Genomic DNA, 11584 nt, shown 5'->3' on the forward strand with positions numbered 1-11584 from the left:
TTACAGTACATACAAACCTTCATCCTACATCTTACTGTACATACACACTGTGCTACATCTTACATACACACCTCCATCCTACATCTTACATACATATCTCCATCCTACATCTTACTGTAAATACACATCTCCGTCCTACATCTTACTGTACATACCACACCTCCATCCTACATCTTACTGTACATACACACTGTGCTACATCTTACAAACACACCTCCATCCTACATCTTACTGTACATAAACACCTCCGTCCTACATCTTACTGTTCATACACACCTTTGTCCTACATCTTTCTATACATACACACATCCATCCTACATATTACATACACACCTCCATCCTACATCTTATTGTATATACACACACCCGTCCAGATCTTACATACACACTTCCGTCCTACATCTTACTGTCCATACTCACCTCTGTCCTACATCTTACATATACACCTCCATCCTATATCTTACAGTACATACACACCTCCATTCTACATCTTACAGTACATACACACTTGTGTCCTAAATATTACATACACACTTCTGTCCTACATCTTACATACACACCTCTGTCCTACATCTTTCTGTACATACACACCTCCATCCTATATCTTACATACACACCTCCATCCTACATCTTACTGTACATACACACCTCCATCCTACATCCAGCCTTCATCGTACTGTAAATACAAACCTCCGTTCTACATCTTACTGTTCATACACACCTTTGTCCTACATCTTTCTATACATACACACATCCATCCTACATATTACATACACACCTCCATCCTATATCTTATTGTATATACACACCCGTCCAGATCGTACATACACAGCTCCATCCTAGAACTTACTGTACATACACACCTACGACCTACATCTTACATATAGTACACACCTCCATCCTACATCTTACTGGCAATACATACATAGAGGTGATATTTAAACCCAAGAGCTGTGATTAGGTCACCTAGAGAAAGTGTGTACAGAGAAAAGAAAAGAGGTCCCAGGACAGAGCCATGGGGTACCCCCACAGAGAGATCGATAGAGGAGGAGGAGGTGTTAGCAGAAGAGACACTGAAAGTACGATGAGAGAGGTAAGAGGACTGTACATACACACATCCGTCCTACATCTTACATACTGTACACATCTTCATCATACATCGTACATACACGCCAGCCTACATCTTAGTGTACATACACACCTGTGTCCTACATCTTACATACACATCTTCATCCTACATCGTACATACACGCCGGCTTACATCTTACTGTACATACACACCTCTGTCCTACATCTTACTGTACATGCACACCTACGTCCTACAAATGAAACCGCAGACAGGAGATAGTTCAGATATTTTATTAAGCAACTGACTCTATGTTATCCAGTCGGCAAAAACATAGCCAGTCAACTCCAGCTGAACAGGAAAAATCAAAAGAAAACCTGTCTCAGCGTCCACTAGGATATCACAAACAGGAGCCCATATCGTATGCAGAAGGGGACACCTTCTCACCAGAACGCCATTAGTATCAGACAACTGGTAGACATGCTTAGTTCTGTTGTAAGAGGGGCAGTTCAATGTAACAGGTCAAACAAACATATGTAACACTTTTATTTGGGAACACTGGATATAAGAATATCAGATACTTAATGTTTATCTGTTTGACTAGTGATAGCTTCATAATTGCTTTGCAAACAAAAGACTGAGTAAAGCTAAGAATTTAAATGGCTCGATGAGGACTGACAAATAGTCTCATCACCAACATATCATTATTTAAAAAGCTATTGTTTATCATGGGAAGGTTAAAAGGTAATATATATATATATATATATTATATATTGATTTTTTATTTAATTTAAAGGTGTTAGGCAAATCCATTTAGATTGTGAGCACTTTAGGGAAGGACCTCCTTCCTAGTGTCTCGGTTTGAGCTAACTTATTTGTACTCTTTTATGTTATCGATTATTCAACGTTATCGTCTTCTCTCCCACATTGTACTGCGCGGTGGAATATGTTGGCGCCATGCAAATAAAAGATAAAAATAATAACCTAATAAACATGTCACTGTCCCTTGATCACTTTCGTCCTAAGCAGGATGATTCAGTGGGATACCATTCCATGGGTGTGACCTAACCGCTTCTGCGCTAGTGGGATATGCAATGCTGGGAAGGAGGGGCATAGAAGGGCACAGTCCCACCCAAAGTCAGCTTTCAGCTATGCACATAAGGGGAAAGTGCCCAATTACAAGTGCTACACAAAATGTATCTATAGCAAATCGAAAAATGTAGTGACTTCTAAACAAATGTAGTTTGAAGGTTTCCACAGCGTTAGGGAGACTCTGGGTACTATTTGCTCTCCCAGAATCCCCTGCTTCTCTCGCCCTCACTGCTTATTGACTTCTCCCTCCCAAGTAAGGGCAGTGGCATCATCAGACTATAATGAAAAGCTTCATGGGACTTTATCTGCCATGTTGTTGTATCAGGATTAGAGAGAAGTGTGCCTTGCACGCCATGTAGTTACTTTCAATTCAACTTTTACACCTTTTACTTCAACTTGTATGCATTTGACCTACAGTATCTCTTATCCCAATTCAGTCCTAGTCTGCAATGCATTACATCTCTTAGTGATCTAAAGGGTCAGTCCCACTTAGGGTCAAAGGGAATCAAGGACTGTTTTATGTTTAATTCATTAACTATAAGTGACTGTTCACTTTAAAAATAATAATAGAAATAAAAGTATTTTTAAAATTTTGTTTCAAACTTTTCAGTGTAACGAAAAACTTCGGAGAATTTGTACTATCTTTACCTAATATAATATGATAAGGCGTTTTGTGGAGCCTTGTATTCTACACGCAACATATTACCCCCTCTTCTACATTTTCTCCTTCTTTAGAAGAAATTAGGATGTCATCAACAGTCGAAGTGAGAAACAATAGGCGTCAGATACAATTAAAATATTAATTGTTCCCATTTAAAAAAAAAAAAACATTTGTTTTTATTTTCAGAACAGAAATCAGAGTTGTATCTTAAGGATGACTGAATTTTTCCAAAGAAACCAATTACAGCTGTTTAACCCCTTTGTGAACTGAAGGGCATTGGCTCCTCTTGCAGTCAAAAGGGTTAAAGTGATTAGAATGAGCAGGAAGATAGAGGCTTGGCTCAGACATTATTCATGGGTACACCGTATCTATTATACTCTTCTGTCAAAAGAACTCTTTAGAATGTTCCATGCATCCACATTTGTATGCAGGATTTCCTTTTACATTTTAATTTCAACCCAAGCATTTTGTTTTTGTGTTTCTTTTTAATGCAGACCCTTCACAACAACTTAAAAAGGTTCATAGGAGCTCAGATCATCAAACTAAGCCCCGTGTTATGAAATCATGATACAATAGACAAACATCTGAATTATTAATTTCTTTTATGTGGTGTTTTGGTAAACAAAAAAAAAATATATATATATGACACCACTTCTGCAGACTATTTGGTGGTCATTTTTTCTACCGTCCAGGAACAGAACATACAAACGGTGTGTAATTATTAACCTCTTCGCCACTGGATGACCCTGCAACTCAGTGTGTTGAAGACCACTTCAGCAGTGGAAGAGTTAATGACAAAACAAGCAGTAACAAAGCTTCTTACCACAAACTCAATAACAATTCAAGCATTATCAATACAAAATCTGTTCATATTAGCAGGACCAAACATGAATGATATCTTCAAAAACAACGTTGCTTTTTTAGATTAATATTGCACTATATGAGTACATAACATTGGTAAGTAGGGCATAGCACCATTGCAAAACAATTGGATAAAACGTTAAAATGAACACTATTTTAATGAAAAGGCACTGCTCTGAGAAATAAAGACATTAAAAGAGCCCATTCCTGCCTCTCCAACCCCCCCCCCTAAAAAATAAATTGTCATATTTCTTACAAACATAAGCATCATAGGGTAACAGTATCTCACACAAGTTAAGACATAGGAAGAATTACTCATCTCTTTTTGGCTACTATAATCAGTGTTTTGAGGACACACTGCATCACATTCTTGGTTTCAGTATGGCGTAGAATATGTTTCTGTATATTCAATTATTTAACTAAGCTTTCCTGTTATTGAAATGTATAACTCTGGTGTTGGAAGCTGGGGCACAATGGTTTCTTCCATTGAAACTTGCCACTCATAGGGTGGGGACCACTCGGCCCACTAATTTTGTCCAGGTATTGCCTCTAAATGGTTATATCTAAGTGATTCAAGGCAAAGCAAAAAAAAAGGTTATATTCAAGCAATAGTCCAGATACCATAAACAAGAGATCAAGCTCAGTGCATTATTTGTGTCTAATAATCAGGGTCGTTCAAGAGAACATATGATGACTAACCTTTGTTATTGAAAGCTTGTTCAATCCATCTGGCTTTCACTGGTTGACAGCAGTCAACAAGTGTTTGGGGCAATCTAACATCCCTTACATTATATTTTAATGTGTACACGTACAGTATGAGCAGATACCCTCCTGAACACGCCATGGCCTATTTATAACTGATTTCTGCAACAAGAAGCATTTTCTTAAGAGGCAAAACGAAGCCACATTTCATGAGGCAGAAGGAACTCTGACTGTATGGACACATTTGAGTTGACTGCTATATTTGAGCCAGAAACACTAACTCAAGACTATCTTCATCTGTGGATGATCTTGGACAAATCACTGTGAGTCAATTACTAGAATTAAATCATAAACTCTTTGGGATGAGAATTCTGTAACAATTCTAGAGTGATATCCATTTTTCACCAGCTCATAAAGGGGTAAATTGTATACACTCTGAGGCAGCTGTTTTGGCTGTTTTCATCCGCAAATCCTTATTGAAGTTAAATGTAGATTTTCGGACAAAAACTGCCCAAATTACCACTTTGGCATATATATAGAATGACCCCCAAAGACTTCAAAGCATGTTCCTCTTTCCATATACTACTAGGACTTAAATCTGCAAATAAACATGTAATTTATTGAAGACCTTTTATAACCTCATTAACTTAGTAGGTGTACTTTCCCGCTGTTACTGTGCCACCTTGTAGGTGGAGGATGCTGGGACACCGTTGACCATAAGTCCCTTGCAACCTTTTGGACTTAAAAAGTTTTTTCTGCAATTCACGAATTACGTACCCTTCCCCATTTTTTCTAAACTGAACCCCTCACTCTTTAAGAGAGAAGCTACATTAAGGAACAGAATATTTAAACAAAGTAACATACTATATGTATTACCCTTCTCGACAAAGAAATCTCAAGAAGGGTAGAAACCATGGCTAATCTTGTAGAACATCCTCATTACACTTATTGTAGGTGCAGTGTTTTCTGTTGTTGTTTTTTTAATGAAAAATACTAAAAAGTAGCAACATAGCAGATACAGATAAATTACCCCAAAAAATCAAAAACATAATCTCAGGAACTCTTCAATATTCAGTCTAGCTCTGAATTGAAGAACGTTTAGTCGTCTTATCACAAGCTTGCAGTGTTGTGTTTTACATGTGTCACTAGATAATAGTGTGACTTTTTTTTGCAAACTGTGGTTGGGAAAGATTCTTTGGAAAGTCCTGTTCCAAAACTATTTTCTCAGCAGGAAAAAAAAGCAAGAATTGCTGCCTCCTCTGTGCTTTCCTCCCCCAGTGGATATATAAGTATATATAGATTTTTTTTTGTTTTGCATGTTTTTTTTTAATTTTATTTTTTTTAAAGATAGTTTATGGCTAAAGGTGGAGACTATGTCTCATGTCCATTATGTAGGACAAAGGAGGAAACCAGAGAAAGAAGAGTGGATGTACTCTGTTGAATATAATCCATTTGCTTGGTCTGATGGCATTTGGACCCAAACCTGGTCATGCTCTTTAAGTTCTAGCACTGCACTTCCAGAAGCTTGGTCCATGTATCCTTTCTTATACTCATCATAGGTGTAAGTAGCAGGTACATTGTTCTTGTACAAAGCTACCCAGATGCTGGTGCCTTTGACATGAACATGGTAGGCAAAGTAGTAGACTCCAGGCACGGGGCAGGTGAATATCCCAGTGACCGTGTTGTAGCCGTTGTGGCCATTGTACAAAGTCCTGTCGAACTTGATGGGCATGCCGGATACTGGGAATGGTGTGGTGAGGATGGCGGTAAACGCTGGTGCTATTCTGGCTGAGAGTTCTCCGGTGCCATATTGCGGCTTCCCAGGCTTGCCATTCCCCAAGACGGTGGCGCCTTCCACGCCCCCATCTGGCAAGTGGAGTCCGGCGATTCCACCCTCACTAAAGGCCCCTGGGGGTCCTGGTGGGCCAGGTGAACCCGGTGGCCCTTGTTGCCCATTTAAGCCAGGGGGGCCTGGAACTCCTGGTGGTCCAAGGGGCCCAATGATGCCTGGCTCACCAAAAATGCCATTGCCGGGAGATCCCGGAAAGCCAGGTTCCCCCTTAAGTCCTGGCAGCCCCTGAGGTCCGATAGGACCAGCTGACCCTTGTAATCCTGGAATTCCCACTGGGCCTCGTGGACCTGGTTGCCCTGGGATTCCCCCACCCCCCTTTGGCCCTATGACACCCACTAGCCCAGGTATACCCGGGAGTCCTGTAAACCCAGCCTCTCCTTTGGGGCCAGTCGGCCCTTGTGGACCCTTAGGGCCTGGAAGCCCCCTCTCACCTGGGAAACCTGGCTTACCTGCAAACCCATTAGGGCCCTGATTCCCTGGAATTCCAGGTGCTCCTGCGGGTCCACTGGGACCAGCATCGCCTTTCAGACCTGGTAGCCCAGTTTTCCCTGGTAATCCCATTGACCCTGGAAGTCCTGGGGGCCCAGTGATGCCATGTGGCCCCTGCTCACCAGGCTCCCCATCTAACCCCGACTCTCCTGTGTCTCCTACTCCTCCTGGAACTCCAGAGGGCCCACGATCTCCTTTTAAACCAGGAAAACCCGGTTTCCCATATCCTGCCTGTCCGGGTATCCCTGGCAGACCTCTTATGCCTGGCTCACCTTTTGGCCCTAAAGGTCCCTGTAGACCTGGTAACCCATCTAAACCTGGTCTACCAATACCATCTAACCCTGGTTTCCCTGTTTGGCCCTGTGGCCCTGAAGGACCCCCTATGCCTGGTGCCCCAGGTGGGCCTACATCTCCTTTGTCTCCTGGCCCCCCTGGTAGTCCATTAAGTCCTGGTTTTCCATTCCCAACAGGACCAGGTGGTCCAATGGGTCCAGGTGGCCCTCCAACTCCCCGGGACCCTGGCATCCCCGGTTTCCCAAGTCCAGCCTCTCCCTTAATGCCATTTTCCCCATGAGCTCCCGGTTCACCCTTGGGCCCAGGCTCACCCCTTACTCCTGGTTGCCCGGAAGCACCTTGCACCCCAGGTTTTCCATTGGCAGAGATACCCGATGGCCCAGGGATACCAGAAGGGCCAGGAAATCCTCGGGGACCTTGTTCACCTCTCATCCCAGGCTCTCCATTGGTGCCAGGGAGTCCCTTGATGCCTCCTTTACCGGGCATCCCTGGTAAACCCGGTTTGCCGATGCTTGAAAAGCCCTGGGGACCAGGAGGGCCCGGCTGGCCGTGTAATCCAGGCTTCCCCATCCCTGGTTTTCCAGGCACTCCTGGTGGTCCTGGTGGTCCTCTTGGGCCAGGTTTCCCTGCTGGTCCTGGTTCTCCCTTCAGGTCCATTGGTAGCATTGGGGGCATATCTGTTGAGAGAACGAGGCAAAAAACAAGGTGACTAGAGGGACGAACCTAAGTTTTCAGACACTCTCACCCTGCATATAAATGGAGGAATTTAATGTAGTAGCTCCCATCTACTCTCTGTAAATTAAAGGACATCAACGTACCACAGATCTTCCTCAGTTTTGGTGTCACTGGAGGACCCAACTTAGTTGTCTATACTCTTGGACACTTCTCTTTGTGTCACCTTGCATTGTCAGGGACATCGGTCCTTTCATTCAATTTACAGTGAGATGAACAGACTTCATGACCACATGTTCCTTTGCTATATTACTAGGTCACACTAGAATCAAGAGGATAAAATGGGAGATCTTTCAAAGTATCTATGTGTAGTTTTCACCCTAGTGTGGGAGGGACAGACTTGATTATCTGAAATCCCTTGCCTTTGTGTCACTATGTCATCGGGCATTGTTACATTAAGCCTCTGTTCTATTTGTCTCTGTCTCTATCGCTCATCATTAGGATGGACAGACGAGGGCTCCCAGTGCACTTGTCACCCCTATCAGGAAGATGGAATGGATTTATGGTCCACTGAATATGTCCCTCTCATCACATAGTAGTGATATACAGTATAGTAGGGTAACCAAGATTAAAGAAACCTGTGGTCTTTTAAATACTGAATCTTCCACCTTGGTATGACATGACTAATATAGATGGAAGAGACCAATGGTCCATTATGTCAACTAGAGTACATATTTGATGGCCCACAGTTACGCTTTAGTCTTTCTGTGACGAGATCTGTAAATATAGACATTGTCACATTAAAAGTTTTCAGCTGTGTGTACTTGGACAGATTAGGAGCTACAATGCAGGGCATCCAACAACTTCTAGTTTCAATGCCTTTTCACATTCAGTAAATTAACATTTGACATTCTGCCTATGGACTGGAACCAGTATTAATTGCAGTTGTGTCTCTGCATTGCTTGATAATGTAAAAAATAGAACTCACTGATAGTGGGAGTAGCTGATTTGGCTCTAATTACTCTTATATCGTCTAGACTGTAACTAACAAAGGGTCCATTCTAGGTGAGAATAGTATTAGAGAAGGAGTTGGAGGTTGCACTTGTTTTGATTAGCAAGACAATAGTGGCATCTTCAATTATATAGTTTGGACTCGGGCTGCTCCAGACAGCTGCAGTGTATTATTAACTATGCTAGGGAATCAGAAAAGGTGATCTGAATTTAGGATGGAAAACTCTTTCCCTGCACAGTTAATTATAGGTTCTGTGTAAGGTCACTCAGTGTCTGACCCCAAATACGATGTACAAAATATTTAGGCACATTTACTACAAATCATGGTCATTCACCGCTGATGAAAAAATCGTGAAAATAACAAACTTAAGCAAAAAATAAAACAAACTATTACCAGTTTTGCGAATGTCTGAAACCATTTGAAGGAACATTAACAAACTGAACTGGGACATATTTGTACTTAGGCCCAGATCCACAGAGGAGCATTAACTCAGTGCTCATAATATGCCGTGATCAAAATAATTAATGGCCGTTATTTTCCCTGACCTGAACGAATACTAAGCTAATTATATGCCAAAACAACGGCCATTCTATATCTCATTAGCATAAGCTTCATGCCATGTGATGTTGACACAACCTTGCATTTGCTCCAAACAACCTAGGGTTGAGCCTGTCTTACCTAAAGGTGGCGGTACTCCCGTCCAGACCCTGAAATGTGGGTTTTTCTGGGAGTGACGCCACCTTCAGTAATGAGAGAGAGAGAGAGAGAGAGAGAGAGAGAGAGAGAGAGAGAGAGAGAGAGAGAATAGTGAAAGAATAGTGAAAAATACTAATCTATATTTATATATAATATTCTTTTCAGTGACTTCAGCGCCATATTGATTATTTTCAAGTTATATTTAATGGTGTTGGAATGGTGGTGCATAGATTCCAATGGTGTTGGAATGGTGGTGCATAGATTTAACCAGCCTCAGGTATTGGAACACGCGCGTGGTTTCATCAGGAGCGCCTGTAGAGGTGTCGTGCAGATTTTCTGAGGAATTTACAGTGGCGATTTCTTGGCCTTCCGGACAGCATAGTCTCCTGGCACTGTCCAGTGACTACTGGGTCGTGGACCACACGAGGACTTTCCGGATTGGCGGTGACAACATATGTTCACAATTGCCTTATATTTTATTACCCTTGTGAGTGATATTCTCCCCCCCCCCCTCTTCCCTCCCTATTCATCCAATAAATGTACAATTTTACGCTATGGGGCGTGCGCTCTCTCCTCTCTTTTTATATATATATATATATATATATATATATATATATATATATATATATATATATATATACATGCATTAATATTAACATACAGTATAAGTAGGGCCTACAAAAAAGTTTGAGACCTGGGGAAATTATTGGCCTGAAAATAAAGATAAAAGATATCTTAAAATGAAATTATAGAAAGCTATGAAGTTTGCTTAAAATACAAAAATATGATGTAAATTTGATGTAAAATTATATATACTAATGTGAAAGTGTAAGTGGTAGGTATATTACAGTACTTTTATGCGTAGGGAAGTTTTGAGTGAATATTCGAATTATACGTTAGTTACAATTTAACAATACTTAATGAAATCAGCGGCTAACATAACACTTGTATAAATGTGCCCTGTATTTTGTCTTATCAATAAAAATTCAATTTATTAAGGTAGCGTCTAACAGTCTTATAAGAATAGATCTGTACTGCATATGCGTCACATAAACGGGTGAGTCACTATATGCACTAGTTCATGCGACGGTATTGCGTGTGCACGTCCGGCATGACGTGGCGTGGGACCTACGAGTGCAAGAGTGCCCAGGGCCTACGAAGATCTTGGGTGCAGGTGGTCTCAGAAGAGAGGAGATAAAGGATGCAATAGCGTAGACAGTAAAAAAATCTACACTTTCTATCGATAAAATCTCCAGAATGCGCACTTACACGCAGTACATTATTTAGAGCAGTTAAACAATGACCATCAAGCCGCGATCTCCCGAGTGCAGAGCTTGCTGCAATCTCACCGCCTTCGTAGACGCTGGCGTGCTAGGGTTGCCAGGTGTCCGCTATTGAACCAGACTGTCCTGTATTTGGACACTGTCCAGTAAAAAAAATGAGCGGTAATACTGGACATGTATGTGTTACCTCTCTGGACATAGTGAAGTGACCGGCTTGGGGGGCCGCGGGATTTCCCTGGGCATGGAAAGAGCAAGGCTAGGGGGCTGGGCAGCTTCCACCATCCTGTATGGCTGTTGCTGGGTAATGCAGCCCATCAGGAGGAGGTGTCAGGAGTCTGGGGGTGAAGCGGAGAAAGGTGAGAGGTGTGTGTGTCGAGTGCGTCGCACCTTTCACCATTGTGTCCAGTATTTTTGGAGAAGCCACTTGGCAACCCTACTGGCGTCTACCGTGATCATCCGTCTGCTGGTGTTGCTTCCAGTTACGGCCGCCCAGAAACAATGGTCTGATCTCTCTCGAGATTTTATTGATATAAAGTGTATATTTTTTTTATCATCTACGCTATTGCATCCTTTATGTCCTCTCTCCTGAGATCACCTGCACCCACCTGATCACGTACCTGATATTTGCAAAAAACATTCTGATGTGCCTTTTATTCTCTGAAAAATGTGAGTACGATCTCCAGAAGATCTAACAAGACTCAATTGCATCTGGTCCCTGCAATATTATCATATTGCGCTTTCTTTCATGCTTCCTCTTTTTCTTGGTGCTGTCCCGCGCTGCTCTTCTTTTTTGGAGGACTAAAATTAGATTGTAAGCTCTGTGTGCCAGTGACTTTGTTAGAAACACTCTATGTACAGTTGTACGTACTCTGCTAAATCTGTTCGCCAAGTTTGTATTTTAGCC

At 41.9% G+C, this 11584-nt stretch overlaps 1 protein-coding gene across 2 annotated transcripts in view; it reads right to left on the bottom strand.

The window, feature by feature from the left end:
• Nucleotides 1–2979: 2979 nt before the first annotated feature.
• The window catches only part of COL8A2 (collagen type VIII alpha 2 chain), a 97399-nt gene continuing 88794 nt past the window's right edge, over nt 2980–11584 (bottom strand). For both annotated transcript variants that reach the window (XM_075604551.1, XM_075604552.1), the window contains one exon: nt 2980–7694. In XM_075604551.1, coding sequence (XP_075460666.1) covers nt 5770–7694 — 1925 coding nt within the window. In that variant the 3' untranslated portion in view covers nt 2980–5769. The remainder of the gene's footprint in view (nt 7695–11584) is intronic.

Source organism: Ascaphus truei, chromosome 6 (genome assembly GCF_040206685.1).
Source record: "Ascaphus truei isolate aAscTru1 chromosome 6, aAscTru1.hap1, whole genome shotgun sequence".
In the NCBI taxonomy this organism is placed as follows: Eukaryota; Metazoa; Chordata; class Amphibia; order Anura; family Ascaphidae; genus Ascaphus; species Ascaphus truei.